At 42.5% G+C, this 19,293-nt stretch overlaps 1 protein-coding gene across 1 annotated transcript; it reads right to left on the bottom strand.

Moving 5' to 3' along the window:
- Positions 1–65: 65 nt before the first annotated feature.
- Positions 66–12,941, bottom strand: slc38a11 (solute carrier family 38 member 11). Its single transcript, XM_080019138.1, has 12 exons — positions 12,845–12,941; positions 12,642–12,765; positions 8,685–8,759; positions 8,467–8,601; positions 7,885–7,950; positions 7,683–7,789; positions 7,297–7,376; positions 7,112–7,182; positions 5,706–5,867; positions 1,583–1,695; positions 1,226–1,357; positions 66–1,144 (listed from the first exon to the last, which is right to left on the bottom strand). Exons 1-12 carry the CDS (start codon positions 12,854–12,856, stop codon positions 881–883), a joined length of 1,341 nt encoding a protein of 446 aa, XP_079875264.1. The 5' UTR covers positions 12,857–12,941; the 3' UTR covers positions 66–880.
- Between the last annotated feature and the right edge of the window lie 6,352 nt (positions 12,942–19,293).

Raw genomic sequence — 19,293 nt, 5'->3', positions numbered from 1 at the left:
GACACACAGAGGACCAAAAATCGACTCGCATTCTTGATCAACAATATCATATTATTTTCGAGGGCTTTAATGCATGTTTGGAATGACAGATGAATAGATCCGGGGCAATTTTTTAATTATTCTTATTTTTGTAAAAACTGGGGCTACTCATAAAACATTCGATGCCCACCCCTATAACGACACCACTGGGACGCAATAAAATAAAATAATTTTTGATACAGTAATTCAATATAAACTTATTCAACATCGTCAACTATTTAAAAAATGACTGTCTCAAAAAATCAATGAAACAAGATAATCACCACAAACAGGTTCTGTTTGTTTTTAAGCACCAGTATAGGAGCACTGAGTGGGATTCTCTAGTCAGTGTTGTGCCTCTCGCTGTTTACACAGTGAGTGATCATCATTACAGTAAGTTGAAAAAAAAAATCTCTTTTTTATCTTCCCTTTTACTGAGGCGCTGAAATCCAAGTGTTCCATGTGCAGGAGTAAAATGATAACTGATAAAACAGAATGATAATTCAAATGAATGATGATAAGGCTCGATGAACACCTTTTCCTGACCTGTCTCCCACTCTCAATAAAGTAAATGTAAGCGCTAACAAATGGTAAAAAATGTTCTGATTTGACACTGATTGGCTCCAGGATACAGGGATATGGATAAATTCAACACTAGATAATCTTACCCAGTGCTCCTTTAAAGACGCATTGAAGCACACATATACAGTTTATACGCAGAGTGCATACAGATATACACCGATCAGCCACACCATTAAAAAATATATATTTCTGGCGGCACGAAAGGGACCTTCACAAAATTAGGCAGTTGGGTTTAATGTTGTGGCTGATCAGTGTATGAAAAGATAGCCAGAAACCAAAATCAGTCCTTAATTTGGTCGATCTGGTAATTAGGTGGTACGGTGCTGGAGACATTGGCGTCTGCGCAGTAGAACATTTCCACGCCGTGGGAGCAGTCCTGGGGGAACAGGACGGTCATGGTCAGCCCCGTCACCATGATGATCAGCCCCGTCACCAGGAGGACGGAGGCGATCAGGTTCTCCCCCTGGAACCAGCGACTGGAGGAGAGCTTGAGGAAACACGCCGACGGAATGATGAAGATCAGGGGCGTGGCACTCAGAACCCCCTGGAAGGGGAAGAAAAGAAGATGACACATTTATGTTGAGATGAAGAAAATATTTTAATAATAGTCACAAATATGACTTACATTGAGTTCCAGAACCACGCCCAGGCAGTCGTAGGCCAGAGATAGTGCCGTGCACAATGAGACTATGAGCACAGTGATGCCGGCATGTTCGACTCTAGAAAGGTCTCTGTTACAAATCACATTGGACACCACCTGGAAAAAAAATACATTGTGATTGTGAGGATGGATGAATCCTAAAATACTGTACACCTGAAAAAAGAACACCTGTGATTTATGAGGCTCGATCCATATGGACCTAATTTTATTCATCGAAAGAGTCCAAGAATTTCTTCAAGAAATTTTCTGTCTGGTTGCCAGAGCTTCTTTCCTCTGTCTCGAATATATTTTACTCCTATGATGACCTATCTCGCATCTTACCTCTCGTGTCACAAAACATTCCAGTGGAAATGTAGTGATGATACTCAATCCAAAACAGAAACGTCCGAATGTTGCCAGGTTGTCATTTCTGCAGTAATTTTCAAAGATATCCCCTGAAAAAGCATAGAAGTAATTGGATAAAAGTAATATATGTGTGAATGTTTTGAGTTTGTGAGTTTATGTATAAACTGTATATATACACAAACACACACTAACACACACACTAACACACACACACAGTATATATATATATATATATATATATATATATATATATATATATATATATATATATATATATATATATATATATATATATATATATATATATATATATATATATCTCACTACTCACAAAAAGCAAGGGATATTTGGCTTTCGGGTGAAATTTATGAAAGATGTAAAAAGTTCACGCTACAGTGATATTATATCATGAAAGTAGGGCATTTAAGTAGAAGCATGCAATGGTGATTTCCTCATCTCAAACAATTGAAACAAAAGCCAACAACAGTGGTGGGTTTACCACAACAAAAAATGTCAATGTCTCAATAACTTGTCATGTGCCTTTGAGCATCAATTACAGCTTGACAAGGACGTCTCATGCTGTTCACAAGTCGACTTATTGTCTGCTGAGGCCTGGCACCCCACTCTTCTTGAAGGGCGGCCCTCAGGTCATTGAGGTTCTGGGGCACAGAGTTACGAGCCTCTATACGGCGACTCAGCTGATCCCATAGGTTTTCTATGTTATTCAGGTCTGGAGAAAGTGCAGGCCACTCCATTTGAGGTGCCCCAGTCTCCAGCAGCCGTTCCCTAATGATGGGACCTCGATGAGCTGGAGCATTGTCGTCCATGAAGATGAAATTTGGCCTGTGTTGTTCACGCAGGGGCACAATGACTGGATTAATGACGTTATTCAGGTAGTATGGGCTTGTCACTGTACCATTCACAAAGTGTAGGGCAGTTCTGTATTGACTAGACACACCTGCCCACACTGTAACCCCACCACCACCACCAAAGGCTCGTCTGGTGACAACAGTGGCTGATGCATAGCGCTCTCCTTGACGTCTCCAACATCGTTGGCGGCCATCATTTCTGCTCAACTTTCATCAGAGAACAGCACTGACACCCACTGGTCCCTCGTCCAGCCTAAATGCTCCCTGGCCCGTTCAAGACGATGATGCCTCCACCTGGTGGTGTGGTCAGGTACCCTTGCAGGTCATCTAGCACGCAGACCACGCTGATGTAAATGGTTTCGAATGGTCTGACGTGACACTTGGGTGCCTCTCACCTCCCTTAAATGTGCCTGGAGTTGAGTGGCATCATCATCATCCGGTTCCGCAGGGCACTGTTCACAATGAAGCGGTCATCAGTGTGGGATGTGGCCAAAGGACGTCCACTTCTATGCATTTCTGTGACTCTTCCAGTCTCTCTGTTGCAGCCTGCTGATGACACTCTGTGACACTCTAAGCTCAGTGGCCACTTCCCTCTGAGAACATCCTGTTTGAAGCCTCACAATGGCGAGGTACTGTTGATCAATTGTTAGGTGTCGTCTTGGTCTCATGATGTCAAAATGTGAACAGCATGATGAAGAGGACTGTTTAAATACCAATTCTAATTGAACCAGGAAATGTATTGGTCGATTCATGGATCAAACACCTGTTGTGAATTTTGCGTTCAGCTCCCTGTTAGAGAACAGCAAGTTGTGCAAAAAGTACTGAAATATTGAACAGTTGGACTTGTGCATTCAAAGTTTAGAGAAGGTCAAATTAAGTTCACCTGTAAAGGTTATAGTGCATTTTAGGTTCATCCTGATATTTCACCCAAAAGCCGTATATGCCTAACTTTTTGTGAGTAGTGTATGTTGTTCTGTCTTTCAGTGGGGAAGCTGAGGCGCATGACACGGAAACGCCTGCGGTCCGGAGCACAACCACGAAAAACTAAATTAACTCTGTTTATCTCTTTTATTTTGTCTTCCTGTTGTGCCAACGAGCCTTTATGTTACCGTTATTAATAAAATCCTCTTCTTGTCGGAGCTACACTGCCTGACCGACTCAATCTCCCCCCCTAAACCGTACATGTGGGTAGAGTCAGCAGGATACAGGAGGGGCAGGGTGCCCAGGAGCCTGTCAGCTGGCTGCGGGTGCGCCTCGCAGATCTGGAGGACGAGTGGGACTTCCTCCGCTGCAAGTTGGAGCGCATCCTTGCTAGCGTGCGTCCCCGGAGGGATGGAGCGGACCCGCCCTGGACCCAGGACCCACGTGGGCTTTGCCTCACCCCCAGCCCATTCCGGCGCCCCGGAGGAGAATGCCCGGGGAGCCCCTGTGTCCGCGCCCAGGACCTACGCAGGATAGGCCTGGTCTCAAGCCCACCCTGGCGTCCCGGGGGAGGACCTCCAAGGGGGTGCTGCGTCCGCCCCCAGGACCCATGCGGGATTGGCCAGGTCCCCAGCCCGTCCTTGGGCCCCGTGGGAGGACCACCAAAGGCCCGCTGCGTCCACCTCCAGGACCCTCGCCCTGACCAACGCCCTCACCCTGTGCTTTGTTGGAAGCATCATGTGTGGACATTCGGCGTGTGCATGGGGATATGCACACGTATCCGGTCGTTATTATTCATTACCAGGGAAAAAAGCATAAGGTGAAGGCTGTGTTTAGCTACCGCTTGTTGCACTGCCTGATTTTGGGTACGGATTGGCCAGGGTTTGACACTTTAGTGCAGGAGGCTAAGGCAGTGCGCTCAAAGTCAGTAGGGAGATGTGAGTGTTGCATGGCGTGCAGTGACGTTGAGGGGTCAGTAGTGGGTGCTGCGGGGTCAGGAGCGGAAGAGTCCCCACTGGGGTTTTCCCAGTGGTCTCCTCCACAGATGATTTTCCGCTGGAGCAGTCACAGGACGATACCCTTCACAGGGCCTTTGAGGGGGTAGTTAAAATCAATGGCGTATTGATGCGCCCAGACGCCGCGCTCACTCACCGTATTTTACGGTGATTATGGACAGATTATATCGAGTGAGCCGTGACACTTAGTCGGGAGAGGAAATAACCCACTTGTTGGTACTGAAAAGCAGCCGGGAAATGCTCTTCCATGCCGCTCATCATAACCCGATGGCGGGGCACCTTGGACACAATAAAACTTTGCAGCGGATAATGGCCCGCTTCTATTGGCTTGGCATTAGGGCAGATGTGCAAATGGTGCGCCACGTGTCCCATGTGCCAATTAGACAACCCTCTGGCTACACCAACTGCGGCAATGAGGCCCCTTCCCCTACTCGAGGCATCATTTGAAAGACTCGGTATAGACCTCATCATGCCAATACACCGCAGTGCTCACAGGTATCGTTTTGTGTTGGTCCTAGTGGATTATGCAACCCCGTACCCCGAAGCAGTGGTTCAGGAACGGCAGCGCCGCTTATATGGCAGAGGGACCTGACTCACACAATTTTCAGCGGGAGACAAGGTGTTAGTGTTGCTCCTTACATCCAGCTCTAAATTACTCGCAAAGTGGCAAGGGCCTTTTGTAGTCACACGCCGGGTTGGGAAGGTCGATTATGAGGTTGCACGGTCAGACAGGGACGGGGCGACGCAGATCTATCACGTGAATCCCTATCACCTGAAGCAGTGGAAGGAGGCAGCGTCCATGTGTCTGGCCACCACGGTGATCGAGGGGGATGAGTTGGGGCTGAAGGTTCCAAAAACGACCTATTCCACCCTGGCCCTTTCCAGTAACTATCTCTCGCTGGGCCAGATCACAGACATGCTCCCCTTACTTAGTCTGGCGGTAGGGGTATGTGGCAGACGAGGGGCATTGTTAAGCCACATCTGCAAGGGACAGGGCTGGCTTGGCTCTGTGGCGGTGCAGCTTTACCGGGTCGGCCCAATCAGTCTCTTTAGCGCTGATTGGTCAAGCTGAGGCACATAACGTTGAAATGCCTGTGGTCCGGAGCACGACCACGAAAATTAACTCTGTTAATTCCTTTTATTTTATCTTCCTGTTGTGCCTGTGTTGAGCCTATGTTACTAGTATGAATAAAATCCTCACCATGTCAGCACTCCACTGCCCGAACGACTCCGTCTCCCTTCCTAAACCCGTACATGTGGGTAGAGACTCCCACAACCCCACTTGTACCGTACCTTGTGTGTATCCGGTAAACGTGCTGTATCCAGCGACAGCGAACACACCGCTGACGACCACAGCGAAGCCCACAGAGACGTGAGTGACTTTGGACCAGTTGGACAGCGTGGGCTGCTCCAGAGAACCGTAGATCAGAAAGCTGTTGTGGTGGCAGATGAAGGCTTAGGAGACACAGAGGCACATACGGAAATGTTTGGAAGATCATGTTTTGACTATGAAGACAAGAGACGGGGAAACATTTTGACACGTTAATGCTTAATATCAATTCCCCCCTCAAAACCATTTTGGCCAGACCTCGATCCCGATGAAAAGCACCACCCTTTTGCTTTGGCTTTGTTTCCAGTATTTGTGTCTTTTTGAGGATGGAGTATTCTGGTAGTTTGTTGATTTTCATTTGTTAGTGAAGTTTTGGCAGATTAGGGGGGGAGCAAGTGCGAGGTTGGTCTAGGTGCTCCTCCTTCTTTTTGGTGACTTTTCCGGATTCATGTAGGATGTTCTGTTTCAATAAAATCTGGCTTTTTAGGTTCAAGTTGAGTCAAAGGTTTATTATAGCCGTAGACCAGCGCTGCTCTCCCAGGGGAACAAGAGCTTTTCAGATGCTCGGGAGCACTTTGCTTAGGTGTGGTAGCGTTGAGTCAGTGGAACATTGTGTTGTATCGTATTGGTCGTACATTTTTTCACTGTTCATTTGGCCTTGGAGCCCATTCTCCAAACAGGGCGCGCTGTTGTAGTCTACAGAGTTCAACTATCGTAAAGAGGGTGCTAGATAATAATAAAAAAAGGCACAAAGGTATGTCTCTGGTAGGCTAGAACTTTTAAACCGCTGCTGGTCTTTTGAATAGGGAGTATAATGCAGACATCGTCTCGGTCTTCCAAGGTAAATCATACTTTTGTGCTTGAGACTTCTCCCAATGAGTCAGAGTGTTATTGCTATGACTTGAATCATCCATTAGCAGCTCTGAAGTGGAACTGATTCAGATTCACCACCAAGAATGCATTGGGATTGATTGATCAGTTTAAATGTCTCCTTGCTGGTCCAAGAAAAAATGGCTACCGGAGGCACTTAGATGCACTTCCAAATGATTTTGAGCAACAATTTAATAGCCAATTATAGAGGTAATTAGTACATTTAAAGATTTGACCTATAATCTTATACATCCAATGGATAGTACACTTTCCTCCCTATATAATTATAGAGTATTGAGCCATCTTGGCTTGCTACTGTATATTATTATTATCAATGTGGTGGCTGATTACAGCAGCAATGCATTATTAAACACTGTAAAATGTTTATCTATCACTATCACCACTTTCTGTATTATTCTACTTCCAACCACAATTATTCCATTATCCTCATTACTATCTCCATCCTCATCCTCATTCTCGCCACCACCACAAAACTCACCAAAAGACATTACGCCCACGGACTGAATAGCGTTCCACTTTGCGAAAGACCAGGCGTGTTCTGTCGGGGGGCTGGGAAGCACATAAAAAAAAGAACATTACGACCCACAAATAAAGCATTTTGATTGAGGAAAGACTGGTTTACTCACCTTATAAAGCAGAGAATTAAAAAGTATTATAACGTACATCTGCGGTCCTAAGGTCACTGCTCTGATGATGACGACGACGAGGATGGCAAGGGTCAGCATCATGGACAGGAAGGACACCTGGCACCAAACAAAACATATCATACCGACAAAATGAAATATCACAATATTTTAAGAGGAATACCTCGGTATCGATAATTTGATGATATTTTGGGGGATGACTATTAATGCTTTCGGAAAATACTTACACACAAGAAAATTAGTAATGAGGATTTTATAACCATTGATAAGAACAAATAGAACAGCCTATGAAGTTCAGAAAAGGCATTTAACTATATCACAATATTACATTAACTAAAATCCCCGACGGTATCTAGTCTCATCACACAATATTGATATTTATCAATACATACTGTACATCCTTACCTTTCCGAGCTTTCCTATATTACGATAGAGTGAAAGTGGAAGTGTGAACAGAACAGTCGACGCCAGGATCACAAAGTGACGTTCTGCCAGGATGTGGCCAGGGCCAACTGCAAACACAATCACCCGTGAGATTGAGAGTAATATTAAATACATATTCAAATATTTTGATCACAAAATCAACTAAATACTGTATGGGGCGTACCTCCGGGTATTCTCTGGAACACTTTGGTCATAGTGTCGCCAGTGGTGATGTTGTAACTGATCATGGCTGAGGAGAAACCATAACATGATACAATCACTTCTTAATAATTCTAACATGTTATCTCATTGATGGTAAAACCAAGAGCAAAATAACATGGGATAGCGTAGAGTGGAGTCAAGTATTTTGTTGACACAAAAATGTTGTTGACACAAAAATGTGAAAAATGTGAAAAACTACGTGAACTAATACTTACATCAGTCAGAATTAGTAAAATATTAATGATTAAATATAATCCATAAGTGTCATTTCTGTAATTCTATAAACATGCACTACTACTACTTAAAAATAATAGCAATATTAATACTACTACTACAACAAAAACAATACTTAACAATTATATCCCTCTAATGATATATGTCTATGATATAATGTGGAATAATGTGTAGTATTTTGAAAATATACTACACACACATATATATATATATATATGAATGCCAAAAAAATGAACGATGAATAAATGAATAACGATCAAAAAGAATGTACAAAGTGAGTGGAAGTACAGCGAGTGCTTCAATGACTTACCAATGAAGGGGTAGAGGAACTGCAGCACAGATAAAACCAGAAATCCTGGGAAACCGAAGGTGCTCTGGACCAGCGACTGGTAGCTGTTTGTCCCAGACATGTTTCCTCCTTTTATCAATAAGATGATGGAGAAATCTGCATGGTAAACAATACAGTTATTGGTTAATTCAACTTGTTTGTATGGGAATCCCATTTTAACCAGTGAAACCAGTCCCTACCTGTGATGAAGGCCACAGCCATTAGCAATATAAGGCCCAGAGGCAGCCCTGCCTGGTTCAAAGCATACGGTAAACCTGAAAATTATACAAATATATGGATTAAAGGGACACAAAACACCAACAACACATTGTTTAGAAAGTGAGTGACACCACACTAAATAAGAGATAAAAATCCTTTCACAAAATTGATGGTGAAAATGATTAATGATTAATTAAAATTATGAAATTCATCTTTGAGGACATATTAATGTGTTTATTCTTCTGGATGGTGTACATTTTATAGATATTAAAAAATATAAAATTGCTAGATAGCTAATACAATTTTCCATTTCTGCAGTAGAAATAATAGAAAATATATTTAGCAAAATAATACCCTTTTTTCCATTTATGATTTTGTGGATTTATTACATTTCAGGCAATGTACCAGAACAATATTATTGATAAATAATGTGACAACATTATTTATAACATAATAACAAGTTACCTCAAAAGCTTAAAATGTATTTTAATATCCTGTACATACGGTCATCTACTTTTTGTTTGAGAAGTTTTAGCGCATTGGCATGTAATGTGCTTTATTTGGGCTTTTCATAATTTTCATATATTTAATTTTACCTTGTGATGCTTTGCATGAATGATGATTAGGTGAAGGAATGATAGAATAAAGCAATTTTTTTTAGTAATTCTGTCAGAAATAGTTCTTATGTAGATCATCTATAATGTGATGTCCATGTATGTTATCTTTCAGAAGATATGAGTGAAATCCATTCATCTAAAGCGCACCGCTGATTCCTCTCTGCAAAGAAGAAGCCTAAATGGACGCTGGCACCTCACTAATCGCTTGATTGAGATTGAGAAGATTGTGATTTTATGAGTTTATTTGACCACTTTGGAGGCTCTTCTCACGAACACATCAATTAAAGATGCTTTACGATCCACTCACAATCCATCTTCCATTTCTTCACTCAATCGGCAACAGATATGGAAAAGCTGTTAGTGTTGGACAGAAATATGCAGCACTTTGATTTAACTCAATGAGTGACAAAAACAGACTTTGGTCCAAGTCTTTACTGTAGCGATTTCAGGGTTTGTTTTAGTAACAGGGAACCAAAATATTCCTGAAATACATAATAAAAATAAAACAGGGACAATATGATGAGTGGACTTACATGAAATAATAAAAAAAAAAATAAAAAATAATAATAATAATAATAATAAAAATAATGGTATATTGTCATTCTTTTTGGTGGACATACTGTATTACTAATATTCCACTTCAATCATGAAAAAGCATAACAGTATTACAGCCTGTTGCCGAGTCTTTAATCAGCACAAAAAGCATAGTTTGGGGGGGAAAAAAACATTGAAAATAAATGTAAAATTAATGTTGTTTATAAAGTCTAATTTAATAAAGTTTAGCCTTTTTCACAAAAACAAGTAACATAGGTTTTTAGACAAAGGGTAAAAGTGTATTACTGTATGTAATAGGCTCAAACCTTTGGTTATTTTTTTGGTTTTTGGTTTATTTTTGTTATTATGCTGTCATACTTATGATGTAAATGATTGTGTTTGAGGCCTTCACAGGTGTATTAAATAAAACTACAATTCTGCTTAAGCAACAATAACAACGACCACAACACCCGCAACAAACACAACAACCACAACAACAACCACCACAACAATAACAACAACAACTGCAACAACAACCACCACCACAATAACAACAACCACCACAACAACAGCCACAATAACAACAACTGCAACAACGACCACCACAAATTTAACAACAACCACCACAACAACAGCCACAACAACAACTGCAACAACAACCACCACAACAATAACAACAACAGCCACAACAACAACAACAACCACCACAACAACAGCCACAACTGTGTTGTTCCCTCGGGTGGAACCACTGCAGGGAGCCATAGAAGAGGGCGGCACCCAGCGAGGAAAGGTTGTCCACAACAATAACCAGCTGGGGACTTGTTGGACAACAGGTTTATCCACCGGCGATGGCTGGAAACGTGGAGAAACCAAGCTGGGCCAGATCAGCAATCAAAGGACCAGCCTACAAAGGGGGAGAGGACTCACCCTTCACGAGAGAGGAGGGCGACCAGAGTCAGCGTGTGGTGCTCCTCCTCCTCCTCCTCCTCCTCCTCCTCCTCCTCCTCCTCCTCCTCCACTGCTGTTGTAAAAATGGATTGCATTTAACCTAGAGCTGTAAGAGGAAACAATCTTGTTGAAGGGTCTGTTGACTCTGAAGTAAATTGTTGTGTTTTGTGTGTCACCAGTAGGACACCACCAGCAGGAGACAGGAACGCTGCTGATTCCCCGGACCAGGAAGACTCTTCGTTATTTTTGCTGCCCCACGCTTTTCCCGCTCACGATTTAAATAAATCGGCTTCAGTTGATTATACCTGAAAACGCTTACTTACCTCTGAGCCACATTTGCCCGCAGAGGCAAACCCCATAAGACTACTGTAGGAGTGCCACACAACAGCAACTATTACAACAACAACAACAACAACAGCCACAACCATAACAACAGCCACAACCATAACAACCACCACAACAGCAGCAACAACCACAACACCAACAATCACAACAACAAAAACGCCCACAACAACAACCACAACCATAACAACAGCAATAACAACCACGAGACCAACAACCACAACAACAGCCACAACAACCACAACAACAACCACAACAACAGCAACAACAACCACGACACCAACAACCACAACAACCACCACAACAGCAACAACAACCACGACACCAACAACCACAACAACAATAACAACAGCAACGACCACAACAACCCCCATAACAATTAAAACCAGAACAACACCATCCACCACAACAACAACCACAACAGCAAGAACAACAGCAGCAACAATCACAACAACAACAATTATAACCACAACCCCCACAACAATTAAAACCACAACAACAACCACATCAACAACCACAACAATTAAAACCACAACAACAACAACCACAACAACAACCACAACCACAACAACAACCGCCACATCAATAAAAACACAACACAGGATTTCAGATTTCCAATCTGACAACATTCTTATTGTTAGATATGATTTATTCCAAGGGTCCATACCTGTTGATGTAAAATTATGCAATTGTTTGCTAATAATGATGGGTCATCACGCTTTCCCCCATTTCTTTTCACTTTCCATGTAACCACAGGGTCATGTTGGTAAGTCTCATAGTATCTTTGTTGAAATGTCAAACTCGTGTCACAAAGCAACGTTCAGCTTTTACACCCTTCGTGAGCTCCGCCGGTTGGAGGTCGCCAGAGAGACCCTGACAACCTCTCGCTCGCCTCCGGGACAGACCCCTCGGGCATGTTCTCCAAAACTTTGCGCCAGTACTCGAGGATCTTCCAATCGCTGTCTTTGTCTCCTCAGACGAGGTCGTCCAGCTCCGCACGAAAACGAGCCATCGCTGTGCGCCCGCTTGAAACCAGACAGGGCGATGACAGTTGAACCCACGCTCGAAACAGTCCCTGTTTGACATTTTCTAATGGTGAGGTTTAAATATTCATTATTCCGCTGGGGACCGCCTGCCACCCCCGGAACGACCCATGGGGATGAGAGTGTGTGAGTGTGTGTGTGTGTGTGTGTGTGTGTGTGTGTGTGTGTGTGTGTGTGTGTGTGTGTGTGTGTGTGTGTGTGTGTGTGTGTGTGTGTGTGTGTGTGTGTGCGTGTGCGTGCGTGGGGTGAACAGGCGCAGGTCATATGATGCAGAGCCGCGGCTGGAGGGAGGAATGGAGGAGTTTTTTTTTCAGCCGCTAATTCAATGGCGATCGTCGCGTTACCAAACAGCGTGGATACGATCAGACTTTCCCACGACCGAACGACAGTTTGATTTTCAATTCAACCGCGTTCACGCCCTGTCCCAGCGGGGGGCGGGAGTCGTTCCTCTCACCTATTATCCCGGAGCCTATTATGGAGTTGATGAAATTGAGCGAGGCGGACACCGCCGAATTCCTGCCGTGCTCCGCGGCAGCCTTGTCGCGGGGAACGAAGGGGTCCGTCTCCTCGTTATTCGACTGAAACGCACGAAGAAGTTTCGGGTACAATGAGGCGGAGGCGTCGTCTCCGGGGGCTTCCCGTGATAAAACGTCCTACCTGCGGATCCATCGGGGCCGTCGGTTCTTGCTGCGCGCTGACGGAATGAGCGTGTCCTCGCCGCTCTCCCTTCCTGCACGAAATCGCAGAAGTGGCATTAACGGGGCGCAGACGTGTGACAAATTAACGGAAAATACACTTTGTCCCGACGCCGCAGCGGCAGGAGCAGCAGCAGCAGCAGCAGCGCTCCCTACTGTGCGTCACTAGATTTACACCATCCCCCTGTTGAAACTGTGCGCTTTGCACATTTTTGGAATTAGAGGATTAAAAAAAATAGCTTAATGAATTCTTTGTTCAGCCCGGAAATGTAAGAAAAACGACCTTAATGAACTTATTATAAATAATGGGATCGCACGAAATCGCGTCGGAGGAATGGGTACGATCTGTTACAGGGCTGAAGCCAGAAAGGCTGCGTTTATTTATTTGATTTTTTTTTTGTTTACTTCTTTGACACAAAGTGCATATTTTTACTCTTTTCCATTTGAATTTTTACTCAAATCCAGCATCTTATGTGCCAAACGATGGTGAACGATTGTAATTATTAGGATTTTTTTTTTATATTGTCCTTGTCGTTATTTCACATTCTAAGCATGAATAATGAAATCATTTAAAATGTGCAATAAATATTTTTGTTTTAGATGTATTTTAAAGATTTAATAAGAAAATCTGACTCAATTATATTTAATACATTTATTTATATTATGGGTTGTTGTTAGCCAGTGGCCTTTTACTTTTGAAGCGTTTACTTTTGAAGACCCGTGCAGGACAGTCAGCGGCCACCAGGTGGAAGACGACCGCCATACCAACTGATGGGACAACAAATAGACAATAAAGTTGTTATAATTTAAAACACATTTAGTTTACGCGGTAGCTTGACGTTGTCCATAGTTTTGCGTGTGTGTGTGTGTGTGTATGTTTCAAATTCGGCGTGCAGGCTTTGGGCGAGTTGAAAGAGTGCTTATGTAGCCTACCTTTGGCGTCATTCAGACTCACTCTTATCAGACATTTCAACCAACACACTAGAGATATCTCAGCATCCACTTCACTGCCCCAACACCGTGGGAGTGACTGAACCCACCCGACCCCACCTGCCATAAATATTTAAAGAAAAAAAAAATAAAACTCTCACTCTTTTCACTCGTGACCAATTGTTTCAATCATTTCAAATCAATCACTTTTATTCGTAGAGCTCCTTTTAAAAAACGTCTTTTCCACAAAGTGCTAGAATAAACAGCAGGCAGGTTTAAAAAAAAATAAAATAAAGAATGAAATGACTGACGCTGTCCGCCTCAGCATCCTGTCTTCCCGATATTTACGCCCGTCCCGTTTAAGGTCCGCGAGTTATGGAGTACGATCTGTGACGTCACCGGGTACCAGCCGCGTCAGAGCGGCAGTCCGCCCGCACGCCGCGCGCACCGGAGAGACGCATCCTTTAAACGGGGAAATACTTCCAATCTGGCACGATCCAGACTTGTGCTTTTACTTCGTTAAAAACAACAATAATAAGTTGCCTTGCGACTGCTTAAGTGTTTCCACCCGCCGGGGCAGGAACAACTGACGGTGAGTCGACCTTCTTTTTTTACGTTTATTTTATCTTTTATTTATTCGCATTCATGTCAGGGTTGAAAGTTATGCGCTTCCAGTGTGGCTATTTAAGATAATAACACTTCAACAATTCAGGGTTTAAAGGGAATAAAAACGTGAAGTTATCGTGCATGCCCCCCCCCCGCTTTTTTTTGCTATTATTTGATTTACTGCAGCACTTAAAACAGTTTGTAGAATTTATTTTAAATATATATCACGGTATAAATCCTACCCAATATCAGTTGTTCGTAGACTGCACGTGAGGTTTGTACACGGGAACATAATGTTCGTGAAGAAAAGTTCTGTCAATGACAAATAAAAAAAATGCCTATAAATATTAAAGGTGGGGAATTTAACCAGGAGAAAAAACGGAGTCAGCCTGACACGAATTCATTTTATTATAATAATCATGATTTGTGTGTGTATACATTTTTTGTATATCCATATTTTTTTTGTATTATTGTTTAATTAAATTATTTCTAATGACGATGCATGTCGTTAAAGTGTCTTTATCTCCTCGGTTTAGCAGAATATGAGTTATTTGCAATATATGTGCAGCTCCCACCCATTGCGCCAACGCCCTACAGCATCCAGGCCAGCCAGGCAGTGTGATGTGTCTTTCCAATGGGATGCAAGCAGTGGCTGGAAGTTTCCTCCTGCAGGCTGCTGCTTAAAAAAAAAAACCCTCTGCACACCCAAACCTGTCAACCCGCTGAAAAGCAGAACAATGTTTCTGATTCAAATGAGCAAAACCGTTCAGGTCGTTTTTGGGCCTTTAATCTTTTCTATCCCATCTGTTCATCTAGTCTGCAGTGTGTACACCCACCTGGCAGTCACTGCTGCTTCCAGAAAGCATTAATCAGCATAATGCATTAGTATCAATCCACGGTTGGTCAGAAATTGTTTTTTGACCTTACGTGTGTGTGCCCTGGACAGAATAGGCCGGTTAATAAATTAACTCTGACAATATTTTGAAATAATCTGAATATTATAGCAGTGTTTTTAAGTGCATCTGCCTCTGGACTTCATTAAAATCTCCGTGTGAAACGAAGACTGTAAGGTGTAGGGCTGGGGGCCATATTGACAAAATCAAATATCACTATATTTTTTGATGAATAACGGATGGAGGATTTGACAATATTTTTGGCACGACTGTCGGTGCTTTCATAAGATGTTCTAGAAAAGTCTATGACATTTCTTCACTGCTACTCAGCCTCACAGACAACATTTGACTAAACCTCGATATTTGCGTTAACCAAAGTCCTAGACGATATCTAATCTCATATCACAATATCGATATCATTTCAGTTTGTTGCCTTGCCCTAGTAGGGTGTATATTTTGAGGCAGTTGTTGCCACAGCATGGCTGAGCACTTTGGTTTCAATGGAATTCTGAACCTTTTAATTCTTTCAATTTGTTGAGGTCCCTCCTAAAAGTCACTCTTTAGGAGGGACCATGGCGGCCATGGTGTAGCAACAACTACCTCAAAATATAAACCCTACTAGGGCAGCCAACTGATACGATATCGAAATTGCGATATGAGAGAGAAAAAAAAAAACTTTTTAGATGGGACCTTAACAAATTGAGAGAATTAAAATGAAAAATAGAAACGCTGGGTCTCTCGGACTAACACCTATTGCTTGGTTCACATTTCGAAGCTGAATTCCACTTTTCAACTGAAGCCACTTGAAGGTCGAGGCTCCGTGCTGCAACGAGACGAGCCACATAAAGTGGAAAATCACACCAAAACCAACGCGTTGACATTCCGGGGGGAAGTGGGAGGACGACGAGGCAGATCTGTCTATTCCTGTGTCCGCCGTTTCAAGGTCGTGACGCTGACAGGTCGGCAGATAAATTGAAGTGAACCTCCTGAAGTGAACCTCCTTCAAAGGGAAGCTGTTATATCTGTAGTTTATATAAAGAGAATAGGCACCAACAGTGTATGGAGCTTGAAGAGTTGAGCCAAGCGAGGTTCACCTCTAATTTGTTATTGGCCTCTTCTCTGATCATATCTGACTTGGTAACCATGGTCATAGAATACACATTATGGATGTAAATAATATATACATTACTTTTGTTTAAGAATACATAGTTGTGTCCGTGCCAGTGGGAAGCAGGTGGAGAACTACGCTGCTCAACCTGCATTACGTCATCCTAAAAACCGTTGTTGATGATATATGTCTTTATTTTCTCCACATTATTTGCACATTATCAGAACCATTGGGCCTCCTCTCCTGCCTGGAAGTGGCTTGTTCTTGTGGTCGTAGTGGGCAGGGAAAAACAAAATGGCACTTCAGGAAGTGGGTATATTTTAAGCAATCCTCTCGCCACAGAGCGGAAGACGTCAAAATGCCAAGCAAAGTACTGACGTTCGTCCATGAAATGTCATGGGCCCCAATATAATATCAATATCGATGATTGACACCCCGAGAAATTGGGTGATCAAGATTCAGTATAATAATATTGATATTGTGAAATATAAGGTGGTGCATGGTGATTTACAGTGGTGGGGACTCAGCATATGTATTGCCATGTGTATCACAATACAGGTCTCAAAATTCTGTATATCATCATGTATAACATACATTGCAATACTATGAACACAGTCATGTATTTAAATTTTAAAGTCAGTTGTTGAGATAACTTAAAGGCCAGTCATGATTATCTAACTTTATCTTACCTTATCTTATCTTATATTTTCTTATCTTATCTTATCTTAATAGGGATAGAGCCACAGATACCACACGATAATCTGAAATTACTGTATTACAAGACTGTGACGCAAGCTTATGGATAGGGTACACATTCCAAGAAAGCCTTTCTAAGTAGGTTATATTATTATATATAGGTTTAATATTTTGCATAAATACATAAATTGATCTCCCGAAATTGTTGGATTTGGAGAATGAAAACAATGTTAGAAGACAAAGAATCACAATTTATCAACTGATGTTTCACACTGTATATTTTCAATGTTTCTGTGCCATAGACGGGGACACAAAGGCATCTTGACTGGTGGTTTTCAATGATTAGTGTATGAAATAGTTTGATGGCTGAGTTTGTGGCTGATTTCTTGCATCGCGAACCGGGGGAATTGTGTTGCACTGTTGAGCTCAAATCAGGTTTTAAGTTGTGAGTGCTGCTCTGTTGGACATTCATGTTTAATTTAGTTTCTCTTCATCTCGCCACATCAGTGATAGGCTGTCAGGAGGATATGACCCCAACCAACCTGTCCATCAGTGGGGGAAAAGCATGTTATTTAATAGAATCCTCATCTATGGCTGAAATAAGGGGAGAAGGGTAAACCGAGCCAATATTTCTTGTCCGAAATACTCGTTCCCCCATGAACCGTTAGATCTTAGGTTGTATCATAGCTTGAAGTTACTTTCCAGGCCAGTAACTATCATTAGTTATTTTGATATTATTTCAACGTCAAATATTTCTCCTCCTCATGGAAGGGGGTTTTAACCACTCAGTGTGTGTTCGGTGTTAGTTAGAAGTATTTTAAACTAACAAGTGAGTTTATAATCCACCCTTGGGCTTGTGGATTCCACATTCACACCGGGCCAGTTAAAGGCTTTATCGATCGACTCGGCCACAGGGACAAATGTACTTATTGAAATTTGGTTTGGACAGAGTGACGTAATGTAATGTAATATAATGTAATATAATGTAATGCAATGCGTGAGCAGGTATGGACTGTGACGAATTTAGTTCTTTGTCCAAAATACTGGAAAAGCTGCATGTGCTTTAAATCAGCCCTTATTGACTTTAAAGCAGCCAATCAGACGCTCCAATATGAGTTCAGTTAGGATCCACCTTTATTAATACTTATTGAATTTCCCTACATTCCAATATCAACGACAGTTAATGATTGATCTATAATTGTTCCTTTCTTTTGAGTGTTTTCCAAACACTCCATGTTTACAGTTCCGGGGCATAAAAACAGTATGCTGCAGGGCTGGGTGATATATCCTTATGATATCGCTATCGTGATATTAGACAACTATGGGTGTCGTCCGGGATTTTCGCTATCTTAATATTGTGACATAGTTAAATATAAATGTGGCTGTTCCGCCTGTCAAACCCCGCCCGGGTGGTGTTTTCAGGGCCCTCCGACACAGAGACACAGGCAGAGATGTTGCAAACACACAGGTTTACTGTAGAGAATGGCAAGATGGAACAAGCGGGGAGCAGGTGGAAAACATATCATGACAGAGGCTCTCTCTCTCTCTGTGTGTGGGGATGATTGATTTACCTGTTGCTCGTTGATTGCTCCGACGAGCAACAGGCGTACAGCCACCCTGATCCCGGGCCCAGTTACCTAGACCCAAGACAGGTCTGGCTGCTTAAACCACACCACCCCCACACCACAGTTGACTTTCAGGCTGCCTTACAGTAAAGCAATGCAATTTTCTGAATTTCATGGTGTTCTAGATGTTCTATTCAATGCCTCTATTAATATCCACATAACTAATGATGGTTTGTCAAATATTTATTTTGTGAAAACATCTTATGAATAAGCCCCCATAGTCATTCCCAAAATGTCAACAAATTATGGACATCAAAGGAATTCATCAATTCATCATCAATCTTGTGATATTTGATTTTGTCTAATAACCCAGTCCTAATATGCACTATGTGAAGAGACTGTGTTCCCTGGTTGCTAGGAAACACTTTGGCCATGTCCACACCCAGTCTGTACTGCAGCTGGACGGCTGGACATGAAGATGCTACAGAAGATGAGAGGGAACTCTCTTCTCTCGCTCCCAATTGAGGCAATGTGAAAAAAAAACCATATGGAACACCCTCCGACACATTGTTGGAACAAACCAAACCTCTGGAATATCTGAGGCTCCTTTAAA

This window comes from Zeus faber (genome assembly GCF_960531495.2).
Source record: "Zeus faber genome assembly, chromosome: 18".
Taxonomy (NCBI): Eukaryota; Metazoa; Chordata; class Actinopteri; order Zeiformes; family Zeidae; genus Zeus; species Zeus faber.
Note: the sequence above shows the minus strand (reverse complement) of the source record. Positions and strands in the feature narration are given on the sequence as shown.